At 41.7% G+C, this 13,878-nt stretch overlaps 3 protein-coding genes across 4 annotated transcripts; 2 read left to right on the plus strand and 1 right to left on the minus strand.

The window, feature by feature from the left end:
- The first annotated feature begins 13 nt into the window (after nt 1–13).
- Nucleotides 14–5,052, plus strand: LOC126872444 (39S ribosomal protein L10, mitochondrial). Its single transcript, XM_050632403.1, is given in 4 exon segments — nt 14–183; nt 4,203–4,709; nt 4,770–4,960; nt 4,962–5,052. Coding segments are annotated over 4 exon segments (759 nt in total). The 5' UTR covers nt 14–161; the 3' UTR covers nt 5,001–5,052.
- Nucleotides 190–3,939, plus strand: LOC126872435 (partitioning defective 3 homolog). Its single transcript, XM_050632385.1, has one exon. The coding sequence runs from the start codon at nt 741–743 to the stop codon at nt 3,624–3,626; it is 2,886 nt and encodes a 961-aa protein (XP_050488342.1). The 5' UTR covers nt 190–740; the 3' UTR covers nt 3,627–3,939.
- On the minus strand, nt 4,996–12,923 carry LOC126872434 (uncharacterized). 2 transcript variants are annotated; one of them, XM_050632384.1, is made up of 9 exons: nt 7,571–12,923; nt 7,179–7,420; nt 6,907–7,084; nt 6,663–6,805; nt 6,407–6,585; nt 6,225–6,336; nt 5,972–6,154; nt 5,628–5,870; nt 4,996–5,516 (listed from the first exon to the last, which is right to left on the minus strand). In XM_050632384.1, the coding sequence occupies exons 1-9, from the start codon at nt 10,653–10,655 to the stop codon at nt 5,436–5,438; spliced, it is 4,446 nt and encodes a 1,481-aa protein (XP_050488341.1). In that variant the 5' UTR covers nt 10,656–12,923; the 3' UTR covers nt 4,996–5,435. The 2 variants fall into 2 exon arrangements, with proteins under 2 accessions (XP_050488341.1, XP_050488340.1); XM_050632383.1 differs by having other exon boundaries at nt 7,559–12,918.
- Nucleotides 12,924–13,878: the final 955 nt, after the last annotated feature.

The raw sequence follows: 13,878 nt of genomic DNA on the forward strand, positions 1-13,878 counted from the left end.
CACAGCCTTTAAGTTTAGAGGTTAAACAAGAACCAGTGGATATGAACCATTGTAGTGTGACCAGTGTATAAATAAGGATGCGAGTTAATGAGTGAAAAAGATATAAAATTTATGTATGAACCATTTTGTTGCCTTTGTCTCGAGAATAATACAATTAAGTAATGGCTCATTTCATGAAGAAAGGTAAGTATTGATGCCATTTTTTCCTTATTATGGTTAAGATGAATGTGGAAACTGGAAGCGGTACGGGTTATTTTGTTGGCCACACTGCTTGTATCGCCATGTTTCTTACTTTCCGTTTGTTTGTCAGAAGGAATAGTGGAATAAAATGTGGTAATGGCGAGTGCGTCTGTTCCGCATATTTGATGTTGTGATAAAGTTGGGCGTACGCGTCCGCCTTATCAGTCGTGACAATTTTTTTTCTTTCAAGTATGTCTACTTAATTTACGTGTATATACGTAGGTTTTAAAGAAATATAACCGACAATAAAAAGAATAAAGTGTCCAGTGTGTGATGTCGGTGATTCATTATCGGAATATGGAAGTACACGACAGATAATAGAAGATAATCATATTATACGAAATAAAGTTTATAATTTTATATATTTTACAACACGTGCACTTCATCCATCATATTCGACTTCTAAACCCTCAAAGAGAATTTTAAGTACACTATTGTATTAGAAATAATCAATACGTGCCCGTAAACGTATAACAAGATAATATGAAATCGGAACGAGCATGAAGGTAACTGTGTGTTTCGACAACGTTAGAGTGGTGGTTCCTTGTGGGGATGGAACCCTACTGGTTAAAGATTTAATGCATGAGGCTACTTTAAGATATAAAAAGGCAACTGGAAAAAATGATAGTGCATTAACTATAAATAGTTTGTCCTCCTTAACTGGAGGTGGTCTCCTGGATCCAGATGATAGGTTATGTGATGTAGCTGATGACAGAGAACAGATTGTTGCTCATTTTGTTAATCCTGATGTTACGCATGCTGGTGGTGATGGGGCAAGTTCAGTTGGCACGAATAGCCCAGACTTTTTTCATCCAGATAGTAAAGAACCACCTTATACAATTGATGCACATTCCTCCATTTCTGTAAGCGGTATTAAAAGGGAAAGCACCAAAAGATTGTCAATGCATGCATTGTCAACCAGAGAACCTTGTTTAACCACATATTCTGCTCAGTCCCTTCCCAGAGAATCTCGGCGTAGAGAACCACTGGGACAAGATGCCAAAGTGTCATTTAAGTATGCAAATGCTAATATAGAACCAGGAGATCAAGGAGAAATTAGAGAAATTGTGATAAAGAATGAAGCAGGACCACTGGGGCTTCATGTGGTGCCATGTTATGATTTATTGGGTAATGATCAAGGACTTAGAGTCGAAGGTATTGAGCCTAATGGCAGAATTGCTAGAGATGGGCAAATTGACCTGCATGATAAGATCATTAAAATAAATGGACACAATCTATTGCATATACCATTTTTTAAAGTGCAAGAGATCTTTCGTACCTGTATGACAGAACCATGTTTGCAAATTTCCATAGTAAAACATAAGAAGCCGCAAGAAAAATCATTGCATAAAAATCATGGCAATACTAGTGGAGGGTCAGAAAAGGAAATTGATGATAATGTTAAAAGACTTCAATGCAGTAATTACAATTTGCTACAGACAGCTAACACCCGTAAGATTGGACGTATGATAGAGATAGAATTAACAAAAGGCAGCAATGGTCTTGGATTTAGTGTCACAACACGCGATAATCCTGCAGGAGGTCATTGTCCGATATATATTAAAAATATATTACCAAAAGGTGCTGCAGTTGAAGATGGTAGATTAAGATCTGGGGATAGGCTGTTGGAAGTAAATAATAAAGAAATGACTGGTAAAAGTCAAGCAGAAGTGGTTTCACTTCTCAGAAGTATTCTACCTGGTGGGAAGGTAAGGATGGTGGTATCGCGCCAGGAAGAAATCTCCTCTAGTATTCCAGACTCTCATTCTCATGGTACTTCCACGAGTCAAGCCTTAGAAGCTACAGATAATTCAAAATATTGGAATGCATTGAATACATCACCGAAGAAAAAGAATACAGAAGTGCAAGATAAACTTAATACCCATAACTATGATAAGTGCACTTTTAAACCAGTGAAGTCTACATCAGAAGATATTGTTTTATCACCACGTAAAAATCGCATGATTTTAACTTTAGACATACCAGTACACGATTCAGAGAAAGCAGGATTAGGTGTTAGTGTTAAGGGAAAGACTACTAACACAGATGAAAACACTAACATGGATCTAGGAATTTTTATTAAAAGTGTCCTTCATGGGGGTGCAGCCTCAAGGGATGGGAGATTGAGGACCAATGATCAATTGCTCAATGTTAATGGGGTGTCATTATTAGGATTATCAAATTCAGATGCAATGGAGACATTGAGAAGAGCGATGCTCAATACAAACAGTTCTGTAACTGGGGTGATCACTCTTACAATAGCCAGGAGGATATCTTCGTACGATGGAAATGATAAAAATTTATCAGAGAATTTGTCTTCTCATTGTAAACTGGAATCAGCTAATAGTATATATATTTCTGATTCTACGAAAGGCAATGAAGGCAGAGTAAAAGAAAAGAATAATTTGAATTCCCAGTCAGACATCTTGGACAACGGCGGATTATTGTCTTGTGTGACCGCCTCTCCATGGAATCCAGTTATCGATAGATTAACTGAACAATATAATAAGAATAGTTTAAGGAACGAAAGTTACTGCATCGCTACCAATAAAACGTGGATAGAATCTGCTAGTAACGTGAAGAAGATTACGATAGGACAGCGCGACGATCGCGCGGAACCAGTATTGCTAGAAGACTCCAATGACCCACAGTGCAATGAAGCTAAACGAAACACAGATGATAAAGATAGTCAGTATTCCGGAGACCCAACCTACGATAGTCAATTATCCTTGGAAGAATTTAATTCCTCTTCCAATAAGTTTTCGCGCGACGCTTTAGGTAGACAGAGTATGTCGGAGAAGCGACACGCCGCCTTAGATGCCAAGAACACAGATACTTATAAGAGAAATAAAAAATTACGGGAAGGGCGCGAAAATAAGAATCAGGAACAGACCAATCAGAAACATTTGAATCAATCGGTTGAGTCAGAGGATCCAACTAACCGAGGGTGTAAATCGGACATTTATGATAAGAATAAAAATAAAGGCACTACTGACGGTAGAACGGCCAGTGAGAGTAGTATGAAACGATACGAAAAGTCCGTAGATCCTGCTCAGTCAGAATACGTATATACTATACCTGGATGTAATAATAAATATACATCACCGAGGAAACATTGGCTTGTTGACGATGTACATGGCGAGATAAGGAGTAGCAATAATTTTAAAGACGATCGCAAGGGTTTTCCAAATAGTCGGGGGGATGTGAAACAAGCATCTCTCAATTCAGCTTTAGATGATCGATATAAGCGTTTGCGAAAGAAAGGTGGCATACGTTCGATGCTTCGATTAGGAAAGAATAGGAAATCGCTCAATTTTGGTGATAGTATAGAAGCTCGTCACGAATCCAGTAATTATTGCAGTGGAACGATTAATTATATCGCATAATATACAAAAGGGAATTTATAACGTAGATACGGAATTCAAGATATACATAAACATACTTGTGCATAACACCTAGAAAACACATATTATACACGAAATATACACATCTTAACACTCATTGCACATGCGCTCGTACATGTACTTACACACATATATATTATGTACTTAAATATGTATGATTTGTTCCAAAGTGCCTTATATCATTGCAAAACAAAAAAATTTATTCTGTATATATACTTATATAATTTTTGTATTTGTCTTTAATTCGTACCGATCATGTATCTATTTTTAAAATAAAACTATGCACGTAATATAAGCAATGTGTAAGTTGAATAACCGATAATTTAACGAAACGGGAACTATTATTGATATTCATTAGACTCTTAAAATGTATTCGATTATAAATTTTATAACGCTAAAATTTTCTTGCAAATTTTAATTTATATCCAAGAGAAGCAATGTTCGATACAAACAGCATGTTGCCAAACTTGGGTGAGTTACGGTATGGTACATTAATTAAATAGATGGCAAAGAAATTTATCTTCATTACAAGTACAATATATGTTTCTTCTGTTCTAGCACTTCAGTTAACTCCGAATCAATTACTGTACCAACAGAAGCGTTACAGGGGAAAGATAAACATTAAAAAGCCGAAAATATATTTTAAGAAAAGAGTATTGAACAATCTTTTAACGCCGTTCTTTGTCAATCCCAACAAAGGTAAAACTCTGGAACAATTTTGTATAGAGTCACAAGAGGTACAAGCCGAGAAACAGTTGGGCCCTTACGATCAAATAATAGCGAGGGAAGTTCGTAATTGGTTTGACAATTCTAAAATGATTGGTTGCTTGCACGTAAACAGTATGAAGCAGCTGGATGTATTCGACGTTCAAGTTGCACTTTTCAGGGAAAATATGCACTACAAGTATTATGGGCCTCATATTATAAACCATGTCATTAAGAATTCACGTTACAATGCTCTTGCCCCGTTAGTTAGCAAGTATACTTCGTTTGTGTTCAGTCCTGAAATAAACGTGATTACTTTACAAAAGATTATCAAGAAAAGCAAGAAAATGTTTATAATGGGTACGTAATATGGAAATATGATTGCAGAGTGATTTTATTAGTCAGTTGATATTTTTGCAGGGGGAGTATTGGAAGGACAAGTCTTGAACTATGATGATTTTCTGAAATATGGAGAAATGGATATTATAACGGCGCAGCTGGGTTTGGTTCAAACATTACAGAATGCAGGAGGCCTTAACCTGAATCGACAACTCACACATCATCAGACGACGCTTGTAACACGATTGGAACAGATCGGTACAAATGAGACAACCTTCAACGATAAGAAATGAACAATCGGTGCCTGTATAATTGCAAAGCTACCTGTATCTATAATTTATTATATGTTTATGATGCACACGAAGCATTAAGTAAAGTACAAGTTATTCTCCCGTGCCCTTTATCACTACAAAAAATAAGAAAGATTGTTGGAAACTGAGGTGTCTACCTCTTTATTACTTCTTATTACTTCCAGTTCCATGAAGGACGGTTCCGCGATAAGGTTAATCGTTGAGCAAGCAGCGTGTGTGTGACATATACGCATGTAACTTATCAGTATCAGATTTATCGGTTATCAAACTCGTTATTAAATACATATCAACCCATTTGACTAGTGGTTTGCCCCGATACAATAACTTCGACAATAGTATAAAAATATTTTGGTTAATGGTGCACTGCAGTCCCTTTGTTTCATTATATGCACCGTTCTTTGTACGTCGTTGCGGTAATTGTATCTTCTGATGGTTCTCAGTGACAGTAATTGCAACGAGGATGACACTTGACTCCATTTTCTCCGCATCTACAGCCTCCGGACGTGTCTCCCTTTCCCTGCGAATCGCCCAAAATACGATCAATATTTAAACAAAACAATCGAGTCGCAACTGCATATATTAATATTTCAATATCGAATGATGATATTGTCACGTATCGACTACTCACTCCTGGACCCCAACGCGGGCCTCTTGTTACCCAGCATATCTCGGTCTTGCACATTGAGCAGCGTAACCAATCGCAACCCCATTTCTTCATCAGAACAACCGCACACGTGGGACACGCGAGTGCTTCACCTCTGTCCACCATTTCTTCGAGCATCTCCGCAGTTCTTCGCGATTCTTGATCCGTTTCTTTTGATAATCTTAGTTCTTGCTGATACTGCTTGCAGTTTTTACCAGTATGAATGGCCTATGGAGAAAAGATTTCTTTCTAATTTGTTTTAATGCAATATAGTATTTGAATTCCACTTTTCATGAACGAAGTATAATTATTAAGTTTTGTTTTCCGACCTGACATGTGAGACAATTGTTTGCGCCGCATACAGGGCACAGGAAGTTGTTCACATCGTCGTCGTAGATGCACCAACCAGGACAGTCAGGAGTTTTACAGTGGAACGCGTTGTTTCCAGCATTATTCTCCGCTTGAGCGATTGATTTGGCTAAATGTTGCTGATAGATTTCTGGTTCAACGAGCTAAATAATCGTATCGTATTAAATTTTTTCTAAGCACTTATTTTTACCAAAATTTGAATGGTTAACTTACTGCTTTAATTTCACGTTCCTGGAGAGTAGACTCACAGGTGTATTGTGAGTCTCTGTAAGGACATTTCACTTCGGCTTCTTCGCAGTATCGAATCGTATTAACAATACATGACCTAGGAAAAATTACTTGCCGATAATGTGTTATAACTTTATTTCAAATTTAGTCAGAAGTTAATAGTATACCTGCAGAACATATGTAAACAATCCCTCAAAATCACTCCTTCACGAGGACCGTATGTAACGAAGCATACGGGACATTCGATCGGTTCGGAGTTCGGTATGACGTCACAGTTTTCCAAGGAAATTAATTCCTCGTATCTATCCATCTTCACTTCCACTGGCGTATTCCTCTCCTCTGTCCCCTGCAATTTTTGTTATACTTTATAGAAAAGATTTCTATATAAAAAAGGTAAACAAATTTCTAGAAATTGTTTAGTACCTGAGGTTCTTTGACTTCTTCGGGATCTTCTTCCACAATTTGTAACACTTCCGCAGACGTACTTGTATCATCGTTTATCACATTTGATACTTCTTCTGCAGCATTATCTTTCTCCACTCGTACCATATTTTCAGGTCTTAATTCTGCAACCAATTAATTATTAAATATTTCATTATACATTTATTGGTTTGCTTATTGTTATTACTATTTATTTTATTAGCTTACCTATTATTATTATCATTACCTGGAGCCACGAGGTACAAAAATACCGGAGAGCCATTTACGGCCTGTAATTCGTTTAGAGTCGCCTCATCGCGATCAGCTAAATTTTTACCAATGATCCATCGTTGCACGTTCGTCGGTATCTCGAATTCCGTGTGTATCTTTGCTTTCAACTCGGCCACCGTCATTCTGCTGGGCAGCTGTTATTATATTTGGGCTTAGTACAGCATTTAATATCGTCATATGGATTGGCAAACCTCGGCCATCTTGATTTGAGTAGGTAACGCTATTTACCTGAAGTGGTATCGGTCCCTGGTGAGCAAGCTTGTCCTCAATGTACATATTGACTTTAATCAACTGATCTTTGAGACGGGCTGATCGTTGCCGAATCACGGAACAATGGATCTTAAGCCGTGCTAGTTCCTTTGCTAAACCAGCTGCTTGTTGGTGATGACCAGATGCAATAGCTGCCTCTAGCTTTCTGAGTAATCGGTTTATGGCCAGCGTGTTCATATTCTTTTCCGCTGAATTGTCATCTGTCGCAAACAGAGAGAAAGCACAAGCGTTAAAATGGTAGCAGGGAAAAACGCGTGACATTAAGCAATAAATTTAGACAAATGATTCATTCAGAAAATCCCGCAACTATCTAGGACAATCAACTAAATCAAAGTTACCTTCTTCACTACCTTCGAATGTATCTTCCTTTGTAATGAATTTTCGTTCAATTACGGGCGGTGTTTTCGGCATTTCACTGGTATTATCAATTTTCGTAACGATATTTCGCTCGGAACCAGTATGTTTGGGCGAGGGAGTAACACGTGCATTCGCGTAGATCGATTGCTCGATCACATTAGCGTAAGTGTTTTCGTTGAACGCGGGTGTTCTCGTCGTTTTTGTTGCTTCGATTTCAGCAAAATCTCGTGGTCGTATGAGCTGGAACGTATTTTTCACCAATCCTGAACCACCTAAATTCTTCCCTGATGTTTTGTATAGGACGTTTTCTTGTTTCCAACCCGAGGTGGACGGTTGTTCCGCGGATGTAGAAGGCTGATTCAATCTTCGTATATTTCCACTAGTTTGTACGGAACACGATACCTTCTGTTTGTCGGGCTCGTAATCATTTTGCAGCGCTATATTCTCGACCTTCGTTACAGCGGAAACGAAATACGTAGTCTTGCTAGGGCCAGCCGCTACCTCTTTTTCCGGAGCCAGTTTCTCAGTCACGTCGGTGTTACGTGTCACAATCTTGCCCGGCTTCGAACGCTTTGGTAACGAGTGTTTCATTTCCTTCAACATCTCCTTTAAATCCGTTGTAATTGGATCCTCGATGGTGTTCAATAACGGTGACCTGGTCTTAGTCGATTTCGTTTTCGCGTTCGGTTCGGTCGGACGAAAGGTATCCTCGACGGCTATCGATTTTTCTGGCAGTATGCCGCTCTTTGTCTTGGCGTCTTTCTCCGCCTCGACTAGGATATCGAGCACTTTAGTTACCTTACTTGATATTCCGGCTTCTTCCTCGTGAACTTTACTTCTCTGATTAGTGGCTGTCGCATTTGTGCGGGCCGCTCTACGATCAATAAGCTCCAACTCTTTCATACGCAATTGCTTGTCGATCTCGTCGAATATATCCGAGAATTCTTTTTGAACGCCATCGATACGTTGTCTGTCCAGCTTCTTTGGTTCCTCAAAGATGTTTAAAGTTGTGTGTTCCTTAGCTTCCACGGAGCTACGAGGAAACAAGGGTCTTCGTTGGTCCTCGTTACTCGCTTTTGTTTCCTTTTCCTTCTTTTCACTGGAGACTTCCTGTCTGGATCTAATTTTTTCCTCCATTACGGACATCGCGCTATCCTTCTGAGCAACCTGATCGTTCATTCTATTTGCAGCCAGTTGACTCTGCAAGAACGATATTCTGTTGGAAGTTTCACTGACCAGTCGATCTCTCTGCTCCTTGATCGAACTACCCTTTGCTCCCGAAACTTTCTCACCCATTTCCGTATTCTCTGACCGATTTCTAGATGTCTTTTGTTGTGGTGGAAAGTATCTAGATATATCTTTCTCGATGTGACTAGCCTGTCCGCTTGCAGACTGAACCGAAAATCTCGGATGATCCTTCCAATCATTAGCATGCTCGAAGGCCTTCGCATTTCTCACCACGTCTCGTTCAAACTTCGCCGGCTGCTGATCCCTGGCGTTCCTTGCGAAGAAATTGGCATTCACCGTGACCTTGGTTATGTTACTGATGGCGTTGAACTTGGAAATCAGAGCTCGCGTGCCACGTCTGGGCGACGAACTTTCCATTGCAGACGTGACGATGTCTTGAACGAGCTCCTCGTTCATATCGTTCCTTTTTTCGAAAGCATCTACGAATTTCGAAGATTTCAATAGCATCGAGGCCCTCGCTCGTGCTTGTTCTTCTTGTACGATCGCTGCGGCTTCTTTGTCAAGTTCGCTGATATTCGTTAAAATCGACAGGCCGGATTTTCGTTTTGCTTCCTTCTTCCTGTCCTCCGTTTGTCCGCCACGATGGAAGAAGCTCCGCCTAGACAAAGACGCGTCCACGGAGTAGCTCGTGGAAGAAGCCGTGTTCGTGGCAGCACATTCTTCTTTTATTTCGATCGTCGAGCTTGTTGGCCCCCGGAGGACATCGCCCCTCCTGGACGCTCCGGAATCCCGAGAATGTTCGAAGACGCTCCGTTTATACCAAGGTCGTGGCATGGCGGTGCTCAGAGTCCCAATACCGGGCGCCACAGTCTGGTTGTCTTGAAGAACAGCGATGTCCGACGAACTGGCACTCGTGTCCTTCGTGTTCTTCTCCTTCGTACTTCGTTTCAATTCCCTTTTCGGCATTAGAACGCCTCCTTGAAGGACTAGCGTGTCGTTGCTCAGAGTTTGCGCGTCTTCGGTGTCTGCTGGTTTTTCTACGTCCATTCCGCCATCGGTAATCTGATTCTCGCACTTTTTCTCAGGCGAATTACTATCGACGATCTTCTCCGGTGGTTTCGGCGCGCGTCGCTTTCGCCTGCTGCTGTTCCTCGATGTTTCGCGTGCATCTACCTCTGTTGCTTTGATCGAAGTCACTGGAGGATTCGGTGCGCGTCGTTTCCCCTTCACGTGTACCCTTCTACGGGTGGAGTTTACGCTATAATGATTTTTTCGATCGTCTAGCCTTCTCAACGATTCCAACAATCGTCGATCGGGAAGCGGTAAATTTCCGCAAGAATTGAAGGTAGTCGACGGCTGTAGCGAGTATCTCGCGGTTATGTCTCTTCTATGAGAATGAGCGTTCGTAGGTAGCGTGCAGGCAACATCCGCTAACTCGTTCTCTTTGTTGCCAACTGCAACCTTCGAAGCTCCAGCCGCGAAGGGGCCAACTTCGGCCGCTTGTTCTAGTATGTCTAACGATAATCCATTATAACTGCTCAAGGTGCCAGTGTGAAAGGCGAAACTACGTACCGTGGTGGTACTATAAAACGTGTCTACGCTTTCCGCGCTCGACGATACGCTTCGTTGCCGGCCGTTTTCATTATCTCCGTATTTATCGATGGTTTTTCGCCTTTTGTCCACCGTTGATTCGCGATTACCGGACCGTTTGAACCACTTGAACAGGGAGAATCTCGCGTTGCCACGTCCTGCCTCGTGAACGTTACGCGACTCGTGGTCTACGGACGCTTCCGTCGCGACGACGTCCGACGTTCTTCCTTCCCGGTCGCTGATCCGTACGCCATTGGAGAATGTGTTCGTCTCGATGCTGCATGCGGCTCGCTGTACCATTCTTACTCACCGCATATTCCCTCTCGCAGCCAGCTCCGCCCCACTGCTCATCCACTGCTCCGCATAGTTCTTTATTTAGAATCACTCGAATGTGGTTTTAACTTCCTTCCAGTTCGTCTCTATAGGTAAAGCCAAACTCGTGGAACCTTCGAAGAATCTTCCGTTCTCATCCGACACAGCACACCTCTTGATTTCGCGTTACAACCAGTACGTTCTCTTTTGGTTTTAATTCAACCTATCCTCTGACTCTCTGTATATCAGATTTTCTGGTCTCTCGATGTTTTTTCGCCTATCCTCCAACGCCAAGCAAAAGGGAAATTCAACAGACAACGACGGCTGCCGGGTACGGACGCAAACTTGCGCGGAACATCGTGTTCCGATCGAGTTACGCGTTTCCCCGGCGTGTACGTGCGAGGAATGTATCGCGGAACGGTAAATCGACTGACGAATTTCGCTGCGAAACCGTCGGGGACGCTGCCGAACACGCACGACAAAGATACTCTCACTCTTCACTATTAATAGACGGGCCTTCTCCTGCCGTGGGTTATTTTCAAGTCCACTCTTGCTGTCTGCGCGCTCGCTGTCCGAAATCAAAACAGAGAAATACGGCCGTACGCGCGCGCTTTTTAACCACGAGCACCAACCTTTCGTTCATGAGTATTCTTACGATTCGTAGAAACGATTCTTTTTTACGGTATTTCAATTGACAATCTTACTTTAGATTTCAGGAGAATAGAATGTGAAACAGGTGTATCTATGACATATCCAAGTATTATATTATCTTTTGAGAAGTTGATTTTTACGATTGGATGTAGATTTTTGTCATATGTCTGTTCTCTGACATAAAGACGACATATCCTAAAATAGGAGTATAATATATATGACGAACGAAGCAGGTACTTAATAGGCCATGCGCCGGATTTATATACAAACAGCTTAAACCATCCGATGTACACCGTCGCGGAGATTTGTATCACGGTATATGCAAACTCCGCTCTCGCCCACGGTATTATTTTGGGATTTGACTAATCCCGTGAGAGGGCATGGACCAGCATGGTGATGATCAGCGTCTCGCTTTTGAGTTAGCCGATACCAACTCACGAACAAATAAGTGTCGTCTTTTTGAAAAATATCCAAACTCACGTACACGTCATTCGATATTCGATGCCACGTTCATATACATACACATATAAGACACGAAACATGTTGGACCAAATATGAAGCTACAGAGTTCCTTTACGATTCGTCAGTCTCGTATTTTGTTTGCCATCCACCAAAAATAACGTCCGGTTTCCCGTAATATTTCTTATTACAAACTCCAAAAACAAACGATACTTCGGTCTACATTTTCTTCTGTTAAACGATATAGTTCCAAATAAACTTCTGGTTTAGATCATTCTGACGCTTCGACTCTCTGCTGATAATCTCCTGTTATAAGATCGCTATAACAGCTTTCCGCTTTCCTTCTTTTGCCGTTAGTTTTCCCATAAACGCGATTAATGCCACAGTAAGAAGTTTCGCCAGGGATGGTAGCGTGTCGTTCCTGCATACTCGCTGTTAATGAAATTTTTCGGTGATAACATGATTTTCAAAGAGGTGTCCCGTTTGGAAATCAACCAAGCAAATATTTTTAATTACAATTACCGAGTATGAAGAAAGACATCAGCGAGAGCTAACCTTTAGCGGCCTTTAGCCTCAGGAACCAACCTAAGTATGTTTGCTCAAGAGTTTATAACGCGGCAGGTATCTCGAAAGTCAAAGCGGTTTCTCTGGAAAACATAACACGCGCGGCCATGATTCTACAGACGCACTCGCGTGCATTTACGCTATGCTCGCACAAACGGTGATGAAACACAATACCGGGGTACAGTGAAAAGGATTCGTCCATGGAAAAAGGGACGATACTCTCCGTAGAAAACGCCAGGTGTTCCTATATTTTATTTAATTACTCGACAACATTCAAAGTTGCATCGCCGGCTATCCGCATTCCCGCTTCCCGTTAAGAGGTTTCATTTAAAGGAACCACAAGATATATGATTTTTTTTATACCCTTTGCACGCCTTTGAAATAAGGCCACTGTTAAATAACCCCGTGCGCGCGGCAACCAGCAGTATTCTCGCGCGATCATACTCGCATCTTCACGGCGCGTTTAAATTGACCTATAGAGAGTTCCCTCTTATCTTTGTTTCTCGCACACCGTCCCCATGATCGTCTATCATTCACAGTAGTCGATAACAATAGTATGTAGGTTGGCGATAGAATATCGAATATGCGTTATAGTTATGCGTTTTTGATACGACCCCTCATCCCCAATTCCCTCATCTGCTCCAAACTGTGACATTCTCACTGAAAATTATCATTCGTTCTCGATTTCGTTCGATTATTACGAGCAATGAGACGGCGAATAGCGAACGACGTCGCCAAATAAAGTCTCCGAAAAGGCATCCTGGAGTGCTCCACGCGATGGAACCTAGACACGCTCACAACTTACTTCTCGTATACGTTCATGAACGAACGACGCCACGATGCTAACGTGTGCGTGGTCTTAGCTCACTTTTATTGTCGGAAGCCGAACTGGAGCGCAAGAGTCTACTACTACCCCCGTATACCCTCTTCTCGCTCTCCACTTCTCTCTTTTCTCCTTCTTTCTTCCTCTTATTCAGGAGTTTATTTCGCGAATCCACCCACCGCCCCGGCTTGGCTCGAACCCTGGTTCCACGGTACGTAGCAACGCCATATCGTGTCCTGAATACAAATCGCGATGTTTCCTTTCGCGAGTTTCCCGAAGACTTTCAGGACGCGATCATTACCATTAATGAAGAAGTCAACGATGCATCGGGCTCTTCTCGCTGTCTCTCTTACCGTTCCGTTCGAGCACCAAGCCCTTAGGAAGCACTTGTGGTTGTACCTTCGATCTCTTTCATGGTTTCTTTCTCGTGTTTCTTCATAGTCAAGTTCTCTTTCTTTCGCATAACTCAACCAGCAAAACGGCGAAGATGGGGATGGAGGAGAAGTTTCGTGGCCGATCGTAATACATGATTATTCCCTCCGGTATCGGGGCACCGGGTATATCCGCGATTTACAATTTTTATGCCAGATTCCCAGCAGAGCGCCACAAGTCGCGGCCAGCCACGATGTGTCGTTGAACTTTCAAAAGGTCGGTGCTGCGGCGCCATGCCATTGCTTAAAATTTAGTTACCCGTTGGATACGGGCGATGATGTT

Source organism: Bombus huntii, chromosome 13 (assembly GCF_024542735.1).
Source record: "Bombus huntii isolate Logan2020A chromosome 13, iyBomHunt1.1, whole genome shotgun sequence".
In the NCBI taxonomy this organism is placed as follows: domain Eukaryota; kingdom Metazoa; phylum Arthropoda; class Insecta; order Hymenoptera; family Apidae; genus Bombus; species Bombus huntii.